General features: G+C 44.3%; 1 protein-coding gene across 2 annotated transcripts in view; it reads right to left on the bottom strand.

Annotated features, from left to right (window-relative positions):
* Window positions 1-6,518, bottom strand: part of FBXO32 (F-box protein 32) — a 34,319-nt gene extending 27,801 nt beyond the window's left edge. Inside the window, exon 1 of one of the 2 annotated variants that reach the window (XM_059902091.1) lies at window positions 5,792-6,518. In XM_059902091.1, the coding sequence (XP_059758074.1) occupies window positions 5,792-5,907 (116 nt within the window). In that variant the 5' untranslated portion in view covers window positions 5,908-6,518. The remainder of the gene's footprint in view (window positions 1-5,791) is intronic. The other variant, XM_059902090.1, reaches the window with a different exon arrangement.
* Window positions 6,519-17,995: the final 11,477 nt, after the last annotated feature.

Raw genomic sequence — 17,995 nt, 5'->3', positions numbered from 1 at the left:
TTCTATAAATAGCTTACTGCGTTATAAAACACAAACATACATGCTCCTCAAACAAAACAATGAAGTAACCACTCAAAAGAAGTCTGTACGGGCCCAGTCTTCCCTCTTCGGGGATGAAATAGTGTCACATCTCTGTGGAAGGCAGGGACGGGGGCTTCTGCTTCTTTTGAATTCCCAACAGTGTCCGCCATTGTATTTGACACACAGCCCTGCACTCTTTAGGAGCCGTGCAGGGTACAACAACGTTATTTTAAGCAAAAATGATGAATGGATGGGGAGGGAGGGAGGGAGAGGAATGGTTACTGGTATCACTATAATACACAATATTTTCATTTTGCAAAAACATCCACCCCAAGCTGCTTTTCAAAAATACCGCTTTATGGAGATATAATTCACATACCATACAATTCACCTATTTACAGTGTACCCAAGCTGCTTTTAACGAGCATGCTCCCGTGTCTTTAAAACATTTACAAAAATCTGACTTACAGATTGCATTTCTAGGAGATGTTTAGTGTACAGTACTAGTTGTTTAGGTTTTATATAATTCCTTGACTAACACTAGGCATCATGCTGTGAGGTGAAGACCTTGAGTCCTAAATGAAACAAGCTGTATTTACAACTTATACTTTATAAGAGCTGAAAAGACAGAACTGGCCAATTCACAGGTCACTAAAGATGTGCAGTTCAACTTGGGTCAGGGGCATATTTCCTTCAGTAAGCTGAGCTGAGCTGTCATTTGGGGGGCTGAGTTCTATTCTATTATGCAATGGGATTTCAGAGTAAATCTCTGAAGAGCTTCCACAGAAGGAATGCAGGAGAAATACTGAGGTACAATGAGAAGATAGGTTCCCCGATCCCCCCAACCCCCGTGGGCATGCGCCAGGCAGGATTTATAATGCCAACCAGTAAAACATCAATTAGGGTTTGTTTCCCCTTACATCAGCCATATATTAGAGGCCTTTAATTTTCTGAGTTCTTCTGCTGAATTTAAAATATGATTTAATTTATATCTTTTTTGGACCTACATCTGTTGGATAAGATGAGGTACACCTGCACTTCTCCATTGTATGGATATTATGTAAAAGAAAAAAGAGGGGTTGAGACAGTTTCCAGTATCCTGTTGCTACAATGGTCTCTCCAGTAGCACTTCAATAAGTACAATAAGTATCTTGCTAACATGCTTACACGTGACATTACCAACAATATACTCAGTGTTTCTGGACCCATAGGGATAGGCTTGATAGATAATCAGTCATTTGTTAATCTTGCCTCAGAAGGCCATGCTTAATACCATTTACTGAGTTTCCTAATATCATTAGCCTTCTCCTTTTCATTGAGGGAAACAGGATATTTTTAGGTTTCAGGAGCGATTACTGCAGAAATGCGCTCTCTTAGAGGCACTTTCTTAAGTGAGCCCAGGGTGAATGTTTTGGGTCCAGCTTTGTGTCACACGTGAGTGTGTGTTTGTCTGCTTGCACAGCTATAGAGGCACAAAACCACCGACCAATCAGTTGACTTGCACCAAGGTCAGCAGGAAAAGAGGGGCAGAAGAAAGGGAGAGCAGAACTCTGAGCCCTTAGAGCTAATTTAAGAAATTTCAATCAATGCTGAGGAGAAGGGAGAACGATGGAAAGTCACTTGATTGGTCCATGATGTACCAAAGCTGAGAACAGCTTTAGAAAACAAAGTTAGGCCATTTTGTGTAAAAATACCACACGAAGCCTTATTTTTAAAGGAAACTCGCACATGCACCATGAACAAAAGCCTACAGCCTGAGTTCCACATAGAGAGAACCATAAAATGAAGCTGCCTTATTCTCAATCACACATTTAAGGTTTAGCAGAACGTTTTCGGAGCCTGGGCCATAGATTGTGACCATTCCTTAGCAATGTTAAATATTTATATTTCATCTTATTCTTTTCTAATTGAAAACATTCCTCAAAGGAATTTGAGCACTTGCTTTCCTCACAGAAACAACAATAACCTGCTTTAAGCCCAAGTGACTCATTTCCAAAGCTAGTTTAAGAAGAATTTGACATAATTGATGATGCTCTCCCACTGGAGAATGTGGAAAAGCTTTAACCGAAGAGAAACCCTGCACTTTTCACTTAGACAATAGGTTTTGGACTTCAGAGGTAGGGCCTGGAAGGAAGGGCTATGGGGTTTATTTGTGTTGCCTGCTTATATGTTTTCTTTTAAGCAATAATATATTTCAGTTAGAGGCTATTTTGAGAGTTCAATTATGTCCATTTCAAGGAAATGCAAAGCCAGTGGAAAATTACAACTGAAATTTTGAACAAGAAAAGCCACCACCATTTAGGAACCACGACATTTTTTTTTTTTTTCAAATAAGCAAAACCATTTAAAGAGGCTGCTTTCTTCATTAAATTCAATAATAACCAGAAAGTTGCTATATTATAGTCAGTTCTTACTAATCTTGATTTTTATAGGCACAGGCCTAGAATAAGAAAAAAGAGCTCATCCAGCCCCGTACTGTCAACACACACATACGAAGATACTTAAAGACAACTTTAGAAAAAGTGAAAGATTTCAAAATAAGCCCATTTGGCAGCAGAGATAAAGGGAGGGAAGGAAAAAAAAAAAAAAAGCCCTATTTCTCATTTCATTTGTAATAACAGGCCATTTAAGAAAGCTGTGGCCTACCCCAAAGGGCTTAGTTGTAGATTAAGGCCAATGAGTTCTATGCTAATTTGCTCCAATACATACCCAATTTGTCAAGCTCACATGGCTAGTAACCAGATTGTTCTGGCAAAACAAACAGCCTAGTGTATGTAGCTCTTAGAACAGTGCCTTGCACACAGTAAGCACTCATAAAATCTTAACTATTATTTTTATTTGCTTATGGCACTAACTCATCCAGGGCACTGAAGTAAACTTCCTGCTTCCTGGTTCAGCCTTAGCTGTACTGGAAAGCAACATTGGAGTTTTCAACTGCAGGCTTGCAGAAGAGTGGCCCAGGCTCAGGGAGCTGAGATTACTCATCCTGGAGGTGGGCTGGGGCGAGATTGGGGGTTGTTGGTGAGGAAGACTGCATGCGAGGTGGCTCAACCGTCACTTCCTTGAAGCATTCTTGGATCGCTCCAATTCATGCCGAACTCTTTCCTCGAATGTAACACTTGCCATTCCTCTTCCATCTTATGTAGTTTCAACTTTTTCACAAGGGGCCCTGCTTGAAGCTTATCTGAAACCCTCCCATGATCTCAGTTCAGGGCACTTAGCTGTGATGGGGTTTTGTAACATTCTGCTGCTGGAAGAGGACAGGGCCCTGGACCACAGAGAGAATGGCCAGCAGAGTCCAGAGAAGGTACGCTGGGGCAGACAAACTGTGGTCAACACAAAAACACTGTCCCCAGGCTGCACTACACCAAGTGCACCCTCATCCCTCTCTCCTGTTCAGGCAGCTCACAGAATGGTAGGTGGAATCAGAGTAAGTGCATGAGGCCCCTGCAGGCCTCTGTTTTACATCCACCCGCTCCCTCCCTTTCAAAAGGGCCTGCCTTCTTTGCTCCTAACAGGGGAGGCATTCAACTTCACCTGAGTAGGCAGGCGCTCAGCGCAAACCTGACATCACAGGGAAACATCACCAAGACTGAAAACAGTGGGGATATTCGAGACTACAAACCCAGGTCTCAGAAGGCCAACTGCTTTTAAGAAGTTGGCAGACTTCTCATTGCTAAGTAGGGAAGGAATTGTTTACAATTGCTGGGGGAAAAAAACACTCTGCAAACAAACAGCCAGCTGCTTTGCTAGGAGCTACCAAATGATTCCTCAAATGACTCATCAAAGAGCCACCGGTGGTCACTGTATTGATCACCGTTTGTGATGATGGTGGTGGTGACAGTTCTAGCTCAGAAAGCGTGAAAATGGAGGAAAGAAAGGCGATTCAAGAAGGGGAGAGGGGGTGGGAAGCTACCTGATTCCAGCCTGGGTTAAACTTTTGTGGTGAGGTAAAACCTTCTCCAGGTCTCCCCTACTGTGGAGGGAGAGGCACCACTATTTACTTGGAAATAGGAGTGATACCCGCTTATCTCCTGGAGCAGATACAGTGTGAATGTTTATGCGAACCAGAGGCTCTGCATTTTGAGCCTCTCCTGCTGAACCCCATGGCCTGTTTCCTGCTGAGGAGCATCCTACAGTTGTATCTGGGTGGGCCACTGTGACACAGCTCAGCAGATCATGACTGCACCTCCCTAGAAAGAATCCAAACTGTTACACAAAAATAAAGCACTAAAATATTAGATCCTCATTTCTTAGGAATGAGGAGGAAGGAAGGAAGTTTCTACTCTACTAAAATAAAAATAAGCTTTTAGTCTAGGGAGAATAATTTAGGCCTAATTGGTAACTAGAGTCCCTTAAAAGAGTCTAGTGACAGCAGTTGGTCTTTTTATTTTCCTGTAAATTATCTGGTTTTCCATAAATAAGATTTCTTTATAGTGCTCCCCAAACACCCCAGGGACTGCTTCAAAGTGTCTTTAACATAAAGGTCAATGTGCTCTTGTCTCTCCTGGCAGACGCACAAGATTAAATATTTTTTTCCCTTTGGAAGACAAAAGGTGATGCTTTACAAATCACAAACAGGTGTGGGGCTCTGGAGGTCAGGACGAGGCAATAACGATTTTTCCTTGATAGTTTTCGTGTGAGTGCCAGGGGCTCAGCCAAACAACCACTGGTAAATCTGAGTGGGAAGCTGGCCCAGGTACAGAACTCTCCACTGAAGTCAATTTAAGGTCTGGGGGTGTGGAGCAGTGGTTTTCAGCAAAGGCCCGGGATAAAGGCACCCAAGGGTAAGCGGTCTGCACTGATCCCCTCTGGGCCAAATGGCAGCGATCCGGAAGCCATCTGTGGAGAGCATGACAGACGGACTCCAGACCACCTAACTCATTAGTCGCTGCTTCCCTGTGTTATTAACGAAGCGGAGCATCAGGCACGGTGGACCTCGGATTTTCCACCAGACTGACAGAGCTCAGGTGGAACTTGAGTCCAGAGGCTCACCCAAGCCAGGTGGGCTTTCTGCAGGTGATAGGCATCACTTGAAATGGGGGCGCACTCACTATACACAGAAAACTGACCGAAAGGGCCACCGAGGAAACAGGTGCAAAGACGCCGTCCTTCCAGAAGTAGAAGGCTTGTGGGATCCATGCCCCGCCTCCCTTCCCTCCTCCGCGGCTGTTTCTGAGTCCTTACCATGGCTCCGCAAGTCCGCCCGCAAGCGCTGGTGCCCCAGGGACCATCTGGCTGCCCCTTCCTGGTTACTCATCCTCTCTGCCCACTCTGTGGTCGCCTGTGCGTGGGAAGAGCCTGGAGGTGCTCCGGACGGGACCCGTGTGCAATCCCGTCTCCAGACTTGTGCTCGGAGCCCCGCCACCTCAGAGTGAAAGCTGTGCAGCCCACTCGCCGGCGCCCCGACCCGCAAACCGCGCGATACCGGTGTCCTTTAAGGCAGGGGACCCCTGAAGTTGTGTGTTTAAGCTTTAGCGTTTGGGGACTAGATCCGCGTTTGTCGTCAGATTCTCAGAGGGACACGGGGTTCTGTAAAGAGTCGTGCCCACTTGGAGACTCTGACCTTGAACCATAAGAGAAACCAAATACCCCGAATCCCGTGCTCTGGCGACCTCTGCAGAAACCGGGGCAATTCACTTCCATCCTTCTGGTCAGGGGCTCCCTCCTCACCCTGTTCCGGCCCGGCCTGCGTCCCAGTCACCCGACCCGCTCCCGGAGACCAACCGGGTCAGTTCTGCGCAGCTGAAATTAGTGGCGATCCCCTCACCTGCTGAGGTCGTTCACGAAGCTGCCGCTCTTCTCATCCAGGAAGCGCTTCCAGCCATCGGCCGTCTTCACCCAGCTCTGCCCGGGGGACCGCCAGTCCTGCCCGAGGAATGGCATGGCACTGCCAACGGACGCGACGGATGGACGCGACGGAGTGATGGACGGGACTGGCCCGGCGGCCTTGGGGACGCGCCGCCCTGGGCGGATGCTCGGGGTGCCGGGGCCGGTGAGGGCGCGGCTGCAGGGAACCCGAGTGGAGGGCTGCAGGATCGGGGGTGCGGAGCGGGGTACCTGCGCTCGCGGGGGGCGCTGTGGAGGGTCGCCGGGCGCGCGGGGCTCGCTGGAGTGCTGCGCTGCTCTCCCGGCCGCCGTATTTATCCCGGGCCGCTGGCCGCGGCTCTTTGTTGCCGGAAGAGGCGCCTGCTCTTAGCCCGGCCCCCCCAGCCCGGAGGCCACGTGGCTTTGTTTATAGGCTCGGCTTGTTTTCCAAGGCGCCCTCGGCTCCTGGTCTTCTGGCTGTTGCACAACCGCTTGCTGGTGGAAACTTGAAGCCGCGCCGCGGGGCCGGGGCTCCCACTGCCCCTTCGCCTCTGGCCCTTCTGCGCTCCCACCCCGCCCCCAGGGCGCAGCTTCTGCAGCCGCGAGATTGAGGCCGGGCACTCGGGAAACTGCGCCCCGTCCTCCTGCAGCTCCCGGCCTGGCGAGGTGCAGGGAGGAGGAGGCCCGAGTGGCGTCTGGATCGCTGCGGGGCGGGGGGTGGGAAGAAAGGACGGCACCCTTCCCAACCGCGAGCTGTCACAATCGAGCCCCGCGATCCAGAGCACCCCTGCAGGAGCCGGGGCCCGGCACAGCGCGGCCCGGAGCCGGGTAGGAGGGCGCAGCCTCCTTGGCCTCTCTCGCTGCCTAGACCCGCTCTTGGGCGAAGGAGGGGACCCACCGCGAGGCGGGAATGGGGCGGGGGGACAGTCCCCCCACCTCACCCTGCCCCAGGACTGTTAAAGAGTCGGCTGTCAGGCCTGTCTCCGAGGTGGCAAAGGGAGGAGAAGGAGGCCAGGCGGCAGCTGGTCCCCGCGCGGTGGGAGTGGAGAGCAGGGACAGTCCTCCACCCCACTGTGGGCACCCTAAGCGAGCAGCGCTGGCGCCTGGCCCGGGTCTAGGGCGCCGGGGAATGGGATTTTATTACGAAGAACCGCGAAGCCCCTTTCCCCTTCCTGCTGTTCGGCATCCTCTGGGCTATTAGGCTCTCTTGGGAAAATAATCAAGCCAGGAGTTTTGTTTTAGTTTTGGTGAGCGTTTAGGGAGAGGGGCCCGGAATGCGCCTCCTCCCGACTGCTGGGGACTAAAGGAAGTTCGGTAAAAGTCCACAGTGAGGAGGCGATGCCCGGGAGTCCGAGGCCCTCACAGACCTCAGTTTATTAACCTAATCCTTGAAACCGCGGCGGGGGGCGGGGGCGGGGGCGGGAGGGGGGCCCAGTGTGGCAGTTCTGGTTTTCCAGATGAGGGCACCGAGGGCCGCTGAGAAGGGTTAAACCAGTGACTTACTCAGGGTCACAAGGCTAGTTTCTTCACAATCCACAGTACAATCGGAAATTATCCTGTTTGCTTTTTGGTAACAAGCTACCACTCTCTGCAGAATGTAATCTCCAGGAGAGATCAACCGTCTTGTTTTGGGGGTATCCCAGCTCCAGCACCTTGCAAGGCCCAGAGTAGGCCTTAGATAACTATTTGTCCAATGAGTAGGTGAATACATACGGGAAGCTGCTGACATCAGGGTATCTTCTTGTTCTTCATGACTTCTAGTTACGATGCTTTGCAGTCTGTTCCATTTGTCAATTAGATTGCAAAGAGTGGTCACAACAGAGTAAAATCTGCATGCTCAATAATTAGCTTCCACTTGATTCCTTGATTCTTCCACACCCCTTCCTCTGCAGCCATCAACATTTCCCACCGACTCTGTGCAATCTTTAAGGCTCAGAGTAGACAAAGAAATTGTGTGTGCCTTGGGAGGGTACATGTTGGAGGGGAAAGGAGGTGTTTTTAATAAAGTCTGTTTTCAAGTAGCCAGAGTTTTCTGATTCAGGTTTTCCACCATAAATAATTTATTAGCATAGTTATAGTAAAAATATCTTGTAAAAACACTGCAGAAGGTCCCAAATAAATGATAGTCACTACGATCATGCTGACAGATGAGACAGTGTTGGGTCTGGCCTTTGTTGGAGAGAATTGATTCCTGTAAGGGAGCATAATTAAGAGATGTGATTATTAAAGATGCATGCTAGTTACATGTCAGCAAACTACATCTCTGTAGAAACTATAGAAGTCAGAAGATTTGAATTCTATTTCTGCTAGAGCAACATACTGTCTGTCTGACCTGCATGAATGACAAATTCTGGAGGCACAGTTTCCTCAGCTGTCAAGAAAGAGTAGAGCCTATAAATGCCTACCTTTCAGGATTGTTTAGAAAGTGTGTTAAATGGGATTATGGTTACCAGTTCTTTCCTCTTTGGTAGTGTAGTGCACTCACATGGCCCATGGCCTCTTAATAATATGTAACTCCCTGATTCTTTTTTTAAAATTGAAGTATAGTTGACTTACAGTATTATATTAGTTTCAGTGTAATGATTCAGTGTTTTCATAGATTATACTCCATTTAAAGTTATTATAAAATAATGGCTGTAATTCCCTGTGCTGTACAATATATCCTTGTTGCATATCTATTTTGTATATAGTAGTTTCTGTCTCTTAATCCCCTACCCCTATCTTGGCCCCTCCCTCCCCACTAATATCTATTATTTTGTTCTCTGAGTCTGTTTCTGTTTTGCTATATACTGTATATTCATTTTTATTTTTTAGATTCCACATATAAGTGATAAAGTAAAATATTTGTCTTTGACTTATTTCACTAAGCATACTACTTTCTAGGTCTATCCACCTTTCTGCAAATGGCAGAATTTTATTCTTTTTTATGGCTGAGTAACATTCCATTTGTGTGTGTGTGTGTGTGTGTGTGTGTGTATATCACATCTTCTTTATCCATTTGTCTGCTGATGGACACTTGGGTTGCTTCCATATCTTGGCTATCGTAAATAGTGCTGCTATGAACATTGGGGTGCATGTATCTTTTCAAATTAGTGTTTTCATTTTTTTGGATATATTGCCAGGAGTGGGATTGCTGGATCATATGGTAACTCTATTTTTTAGTTTTTTGAGGAACCTCCATACTATTTTCCATAGTGGCTGCACCAGTTTACATTCCCACTAACAGTGTACATCCACAACCTCACCAACATTTGTTATTTGTAGACTTTTAGATAATAGCCATTCTGACAGTTGTGAGTGATATCTTATTGTTGTTTTGATTTACATGTCTCTAATAGTTAGTGATGTTGAGCATCTTTTCATGTTAGCCATCTGTATGTCTTCTTTGGAAAAATGTCTACTCAAGTCTGCCCATTTTTTAATCAGGTTGTTTGTTTTTTTGATATTGAGTTGTATAAACTGTTTATATATATTTTTTGGATATTAACCCCTTGTCGATTGTATCATTTGCAAATATTTTCTCCCAATCAGTAGGCAGTCTTTTCATTTTGTTGATGGTTTCCTTTACTGTGAAAAAGCTTTTAAGTTTAATTAGGTCCCATTTGTTTATTTTTACTTTTATTTCTTTTGCCTTAGGAGATAGATACGAAAAATATTGTTACCATTTATGTCAAAGAGTGTTCTGCCTATGTTCTCTTCTAGAAGTTTTATGGTTTCAGGTCTTATATCTTTAATTTTGAGCTCATTTTTGTATATGGCATGAGGAAATGTTCTTTTCTCATTCTTTTACATGTAGCTATCCAGTTTTCCCAGCACCACTAATTATTGAAGAGACTGTCTTTTCTCCATTGTATATTCTTGCCTCCTTTGTTGTACATTAATTGACCATAGGTGCATAGGCTTATTTCTGGGCTCTCTATTCTGTTCCATTGATCTATGTGTCTGTTTTTCTTGCCAGTACCATGATGTTTTGATTACTGTAGCTTTCTATTATAGTCCAAAGTTGGTACTTCCCTGATTCTTGACATTAGCCTTGGCCATGTAACTTGCTTTGGCCAATGGGATGCTAGTGGATATGATGTGAGCAGAGAATATAGAGGATATGATGTGTGCGCTTGTCTGATTGGGCTAGTCCTCTTGTACTTCTACCAGCACCCTGGCAAGAGCATACCTGGGGTAGCCACTGCTCCTCAAGCTTTGGTCCTAGGATGTGACACATGGAGCAAACACCCCAGTTGTCCTACAGTTATGTTAACAAGAAATAAATGTTTATTATCGAATGCTTCTGAGATTATTGTCATCTTTTATTATACAGAATTATTGTGTCAATAGCTGACTACTACAAAGGGTTGAGTAGATAAAAGTTTGTGAAAGTTTTAATTTGAAAGATTCAAGATTCAAGCACAAGTAGGAAATCACAGTTTTTGGGTCCTTGTCTTTTTGGGGAAGAACTAATCTCAGGAAGCCTCAGTGTTTGTCTCTAGTCCTTTGGTTTTCTCCTTCTCAAAAAAAAAAAAATGTGGCTATCATATCTTAGCTCAGCCTTTACTGAAGTATGAGTGACTGCTTTAGATTTCCCACACCATTAAAAATCCAACTTGACACTTCTTCCAACACATGGTTTCTAACTAGGAAGCCTTGTAATGCTGAGCCCTTCAAGATAAAGAATGTGCTAGGCCATGTCTAGACCAGTTACCTTCACATTAGATGTTGACTTGACTTTGCAAAGCCTCTGGAATTGGAATCCTTATCATGGCTGAGCATTTGAGAACCACAAAGACAAAATATCAGTGTAATGGCTTTGGACTCAAGATATAGAGGCAGAAGGATACTCTGAGAATTTCACAAGGCACAGACTAGGGAGGACAAGTGAGGCCTGATGGTTTGAGCAACGCACAGGATAGTTTGGCCATGAGTTCCATTGCACAGATACCGAGCCTCTGCCACTCTTGAACAGCTTTGTGCAACAGATTGACCAGATCACATGCTGGGTATTTGATTATTTACATGTGCTTTTCCCCTATGGGACTGTGAGCTCCTTGTTGTCAGGGCTGTTTCTTAGTGGTTTAGTCATCACAGTGCCTAGCATGGTGCTTGGTACATGACAGATAAACCATAAATAACACAATAAATGTTGAACTACTGTGGGATGCTGTTAGTCCCATGTCTTTACCTATTGACATATTATTTCTAAGGACATCGCATAATAGGGAGGTGGGAGAGTTCAGATATGCAGTCCTGCCCTGCATATCTGAATTCTCCAAAAATGGTGCCTTACCAGTCGGTGAGACAAATAGAGAAGGTGGTCAAAATCCTAGAAAAAGATGTTTTAATGTGCTTGTTACCTTGATGGCAGATATTAGCCATGCTAAAGATGTGTGCCAAGCACTTTGCAAACATAATCCTGTTTAACACTCCTCACAAAAGCCTGTGAGCTAAGTATCATTATTCCCATTTTATAGATGAGGAGACTGAGGCTCAGAAAAGTTAAATAGCTTGCCTAGGATAACTCAGCTAGTATGTGGTGGAACCCAGGCTGGTACCCAAGTCTACCTTCAACCCCAACTGGAGCCAGATTGACTGGGTTCAAATCATAGTTCCCTACTTAAATAGCTGTGTGACCTTGGGCAAGTTACTTAACCTCTCTGTGCTCCTTTTCCCTCATTTGTGAAATGGGAATGATGACAGTACCTACCTCAGAGGGTATTGTGAGATTGAAGTAATATGTATAAAGGTACCTATAACAGTGCTAACATCAGTAGTAGTTATTCTTATTTATCTTTATGCAAAACTTGCTTAAGTCCATTTATGTCTTCCCCACCAGATTTTAAGTTTTGAGGGCATGGAGCCCAGCTCGCTTAGCTAATTTCCAGATATGGGAAAATGTGTCTATTGGAGCAAATTGTACAATGAAATGATAGTTTACATATTATTAGTTATTATTTGTTGCACTTGAACTATGGAAGTGGGCTTTATTCTGTTCCAAAGACTACATTTTCAAAGGTAAAGCTGACAAAATTTTAGCCTGGCTGCTACCTCATAAGGCTGTTTAGAGAAATTGTTTGTAGAAAGGACTGTGAAAAACTTGGTAAGTATAATAAATATGATAAATACGTTTCTAATCCAAAACGACATTTGTTTATAGCTTTGGCCGAGGGACTGACTACTTCTCACTGAAATGTAATGATATTTTGTTTTTTCATAGTTTCTCTTTCTAAAAAGGTATTTTTTGGTGTGAAAAATACTTAACAGCAGTAGTTGTAAGTTAAAAATAACTTTAGCTTGTTGGGTTGGGCAGGGACTGGAATCAACCAAATCTGTTGGCTCACCCTGTTCAAGTCAGAGTAAATTTGATAAAGGAGGAGCTAGTGTATTCGCAACCTGCTAGTGCTGTCACGAGGAATGTTTAATGCCACAGCAATTTGCATATGACCTTGTGCCCTGGCTGTCTAGGGTAGGGCATCCTTGAAACAGTGTGAAATACGTCCGTTAGTTGTGTTTGAGCAGGAACTGCCAGCTGTGTGTTATTTCTGGGTCTCTGGCTGCCAGGAGTCCTGCCAACTAAATTAAAATCAGTCAGACACATGTCACTGAGAATATTCTCATTACTTTAATGAGAATCATTTGCTATTCCTCAAATGGGGGCCTGGTTCTGTTTCTGAGAGAGGGTCAAGGACATTTTGCTATAATCCACCTCCTTTTATAGCTCAATGGCTCAATTTTAATGAAAATTCTTTTTTTTCTTTTGATAAGTAACAAAAAGGATTTGGAGACAAAACTACTAACTTTTGTATAATATAGGGAAATGAATAAAACCACAGCATTTACACCAATAGCCCAGACTTCTAGTGTTTTTTAAAAAATCCACAGATTTTAAAATGTGAATGTTAAATTTGTTATATTAAATTTTTGTTACATTTGTTATAGATGTAAAGCTTTAAATACAGTATTAGTTCCTGAAATTGGTTAAAACTAGCCTATCTATAATTCTTCAAATGGTATCTTGAATGCCTGAGTAGCAAATTTTAATTCTGAGATTTAAAAAAATAACAAAAATAGCTCAGACTGAAATTCATCTAGACATTGTGTCTTGTGATTTACTTACTTATATTATCACTCACATTCACATAACTTTGAAAAATGGTGTTTTATTCCCAGTTTACAGATGAAGAGACTGAGGCTCAGGTATGTTAACCACTTACTTGAAACTCTGCTTATAAAAATCAGAACAAACTTTTAGAGGTTACCTAGTCCAATTCCAAAGAAGAAAAACTCACTCAGGAACACAGAGCTGGTTAGTAGCAGTCCTGGGAACTGGGTACCGTGAGACCAAACCAATAAGGTTAGAATATTCCATTAACCTTTTCTACTGACCAATGTCCCTGAGAAAAGTAAATTTCAAAGTAAAATTCAAACCCTTTGATTCACACATTCCAATGATTGGATTTTATCAGGACTTCTCATCAGTGAGTTTGGTCCAAAGAGTAGAAGAAAAACAGTAACAGGTATTTGAGCCCTTAAAGAGACTCCTCTTCAAAGTCAACGAGGATCCTTAGAGAAACAGAAGATTTGAAAAATCAGGTGCCTTGTAAGTCCTTATCTGACCGTCAGATTGAATGCAGATCTACAGTTTGTTGTTTTTCTTTTTTTAAAATTATTTATTTATTTATTTATTTATGGCTGTGCCGGGTCTTCGTTTCTGTGCGAGGGCTTTCTCTAGTTGTGGCAAGCGGGGGCCACTCTTCATCGCGGTGCGTGGGCCTCTCATTATCGCGGCCTCTCTTTTTGCGGAGCACAGGCTCCAGATGCGCAGGCTCAGTAATTGTGGCTCACGGGCCCAGCTGTTCTACGACATGTGGGATCTTCCCAGACCAGGGCTCGAACCCATGTCCCCTGCATTAGCAGGCAGACTCTCAACCACTGTGCCACGAGGGAAGCCCCAGTTTGTTGTATTTTGACAAATTGTGATAACTGCATATTTGGACTTGTCAACCCTAGTTATTGGAGAAGAAGTTTGTTAGTCATGTTAAGTGTGTTTCCTCATATGAGTCAGCTACTGATTTGTCAAATCCTGGAGAAGTCACTTAACCTATTTGGTGTTCAGTTTTCACATTTATGTACATGTACATGTTATAGAGATCATTAAATTATTCTATGACATCATTGGTTGAAAGGTGATCAATAACAATAATTACAAATTTTCATCGGGAAATAGAAAAACAATTCTCTCCTGTCTTTTCTTGGGTGATTTGTATATCTCTGCCTGTCTTAGCCATTATTTTCCCCAGAAAGCTGAAGTCTGTAAGTGGATTCTGTTCACTGATGTATGCCCAATAGCGGGCACATATGGAGTCTCCATGTATGTGGAATTGAATTTCTAAGTTGTAGCCTAGAAACTGTGGTCTGTGACCTAAAAACCATTTTACTGTTAGTCTCAGGTTATTCGATAAAAATAAAAATAAAATGAACCCACGATTTCTTTTAAACAACAGTACATTCATTTCAGGAAGAAGAAAGTAATTTAAAAAGAAGTACAGAATGTTCATCTTCTTTCCCATTCTGACTACTGCCTGAGAAATTCAGTCCCTTAAGGGACTTAATATTTTCAACCAGAATTTACTGTTGATAGTAATTTAAGAAATAATTTAGTCTTTTAAACATCTGCTTTGCTAAAAATGGTATTCCATAAAAGCTTTTGCTAAGCATCTTCAAATTGTGTGTTTATTGAAGAGATGGCACATAAATTAGATTGTTTCTCTCTTCTGTCAACTAAGCAAAAGGAGTGGTTATCTTTCGTTCTGTTTTTGATCATTTTACAGGCTGTAAAGTTTATTATAGAACGTCATTCATTCATTGTCTCAGCAGGGATATATCACACCCTTGCTATGTTCCTGGTCCTCTTCTATCTAAAGCAGCTTAGGGAACACAGATGAACATTGACCCTCAGGGGTGTAGAGGCCATGGGGAGAGAGAGACACATAAATATGTTCTCCTAAAACTATGTGATGTGTACAGTGAGAGAGGTTTGCACAGAGGTCGTTGGGACACACACAGGGATAAAGCACCTAAGTCAACCTGGAACAGTCAGGCAAGGCTTCCTGGAGTTGCTCTTGAGCTGGGTCTTAAAGGATGAGTAAGAACTGATGAAGCAAATGGAGATAAAGATGGGAGTGGGGTGGCCACCCAGGTGGAGGAGACAGATGGACCAATGACAAGAGGAGGGGAACAGCACTGGGTGCGGTGAAGGTCAGAATGTGAGGCAGGGACTGAGGAGAGCTGGGGATGAAGAGGTTGCGGGCAGGCAGCAGAGGGCTCAGTGAGGATTGTTGGAAAGCCTGGGCTTGATCTGAAGCGGTGGGAGCCACGGAAGAGCTGTAAGCAGGGGAATCACATGGGTCAATTTTGCTGTAGGTACTTCTCTCTTGGGTGTCAGAGGGGTGAATGGAAGAAGCACAAGGACAGGAGACAGGACACAAGTTAGAGGATGTTGCTGTTTCCAGACAGCAGCTGATGAGCATCAGAGCCAAGAGAGAGGCAGCGGGGGTGTGAGGAGAAGAGGGACTTGAGATGTGTGTAGGAGGCAAACACTGCAGGATTTGGCGATCGGTCGGATGCAAAGGATGAAGTCAGGGAAGCACCAAGGAGGGCTCTCAAGATTCTAGCTTAGGTGAAAGGAGAAGTGAATGGTTGGATGGAAGGCTGAGGACTAGAGTCTCATTGTTTGCGTGAGGCCTCACTTTCACTGGTTTTAGGGCCGAGAACAGAGCAAACTCTGTATTTCCTCTGCCTGGGGGGAGGTCGCCTGTGTTTCTGGAAGGACTTCTTTCTAATTGCCCAGACCTGCCCAGAAGGAGGCAGGAACTCTATTTGGAACAACATTTAGAGGGACCCTTCTCTTTTGCCCTCTTGTATCTGATCCATCTGAGATGGTATTTCTCTGCCAGTGGTTACAGCACACAGCCCTGTAACCATGAGATGAAATGTTCCATTTTCAGGCCTTAAAAAATGTTACAAAATATATGTAGTGCTCTTTCTCACTACAAATAAGTTATAACAAACTTTCTTTTAAACAAGTCAGCCAAGGACTGTAAATTGCCTAAAACCAAGTGAATGAATGTCTGTTGAAAATTTGTTGTGTGTATATATTTACCATCCAGTTAGTAGCACCCTCCTGCTAGCCCCCTGATTTAGGGGGAGGCCCCACTGTGTCTTGGTGGGAGGTAGTGCTTATTTCCAGATACAGAACCTAAGGGGACCAGATTTTCTTGCTCCCTGCTGTGGTCAGGCCAGGGACAGGCATGGACTTAGACTTGACTGATCACACTCTCCCGGGGAAAGATGGAAGGAAGCTGGTGGTTCCTCACTGGAAGGCGTTCCTGGCCAGCATCACTGGAAGGGGTGCTGACTCAGGTGGTCTTTGTTGCAGCAGCTTTGCATGGTCCTTGCTGTCTGGTCCTCTTGGGCTGTCTTGGTTCCCACCTGTTTTCCACATCTGTTTCTTCAGCCTCTTTCCAATGCTATGGACCCTGATAGTCTGATTTCTGTTGCTTGCAAACAACAATCTTGACAGTATGGAACTCCCATGCAGGAAAGTTATTCAAAGACTGGGTCACACACAAATACACATTCTCCCCTCCACCCTTCTCTCCTCTAACCCCCTACAGTCTCATGTGCTTACGTGTATAACTCGGGCCAAGGGTTGAGTTAGACCAGAGGATGATTTGTAAGTATTAGGGCTTACCAAAAGAAATCATCTGCTGAGAAAACTGGACTCAAGCCCAGACAGGGGATTTTGGCTTGCACAAAACTGGCAGATTTAGAAACATTGAGACAGAGAAGAATGCTGAGCTGGCCATGTGTGAAAGTAAAAGATGAGGAATTGAAAAGCTGAGAGCTGTAGATTTTTATTATAAATCTATGCCACGCACATCATCAGGGCAGCAAGGCTGAGGCAGAGAAAATTCAACCGGTATTGTTTTATAAATTTCCCTAAGGTACATGTTTTGTTATAAACAGTTTCTAAAATGGATGCTTCAGATGTGGAGTTTAGTTTGAAGGCAGGAGGGAGGGAGGAATGTTTATTGAATGTGTATTGTGTGCCTGACTTTTTAATCTACATTAGTTTATTTAATTCACCCCAAAACCTGCAAGGTAGGTATAATATCCCTATTTTATTCACAAGGAAACTGCATAGTTAGAATCTCACAGGTCATATGGGGCAGAGCTGGGATTTGAATCTGGGACTTTTGACTCTAAAACTCACGTGCTTTCCTATGACACCATTCCGCCTCCTGAAGTTTACAGGAAACCAGCAGGGAGGATAAAACAGAGAGTAGGCTGCTAGACCTTGGGAAGAGAATTCTTCTTCCATGTAGAGGAGAATCGGGACCAGAGGCATAGCTGAGTGGTTTTTAACACAGCTGCCATGTGGACTCTGAAGGGACCTCAACTGCCTTGGTGTCCTACACCATCTCACCTCTAAATAACCAAGGAACTCACGTTATGGCAGAGGAAGTACAGCACTGGCCTCTTGCTGACAAAATTAGCTGATACTACTGTGTGACCCACCACTCAGAAGCTTGATAGAACTGTAGAATGACCTAAAGACCACCGGGACATAACGTCCTTAAAGTTTGGGGCTTCTGTCCTGTGAAATATAGTAAATATAGTGTTTCCTCCATATCCAAAATACAAGGCCATGGAACCAAGGGGGAGGTGGGAGTAACCCCATCTCATTTTTAGACTGTTACACCTAACAACCCACTTAGAGTGTTTTGGCTTCCCATCCCTGAAATCCCTGGTTGGTGAGTTTGGAGGTCCTGGTTTCCACCAGGGACCACAGGCATAGTTCTATTAGAGCTGAAGCTGAAAGTGTCCCTGGCCATTTGAGGCTCCTCATGCCACTGGACCAACAAGCAGATGGAAGCTTACTGTGTTGACCGGGGGGGTCGATCCTTATCATCAAGGAAAATTAGGTTACTGCTACCCAACAAAGGCAAAAAATAAAACACATATCCAGAGCCCAGAAGACTCACTGGGTCACTTCTTAGCACTCTCATATACAGTAATAATGGTTAGTGAAAAACCATGACAACCCAGTGAATATTGAGTCACTAAGGGCTCTAATCCTATGGAAATAAAAGGTTGACTCATCCTATCAAGTAAA

The sequence above is a fragment of the Balaenoptera ricei genome, chromosome 17 (genome assembly GCF_028023285.1).
Source record: "Balaenoptera ricei isolate mBalRic1 chromosome 17, mBalRic1.hap2, whole genome shotgun sequence".
Classification (NCBI taxonomy): Eukaryota; Metazoa; Chordata; class Mammalia; order Artiodactyla; family Balaenopteridae; genus Balaenoptera; species Balaenoptera ricei.
This window is presented reverse-complemented; position numbering and strand designations above follow the sequence as displayed.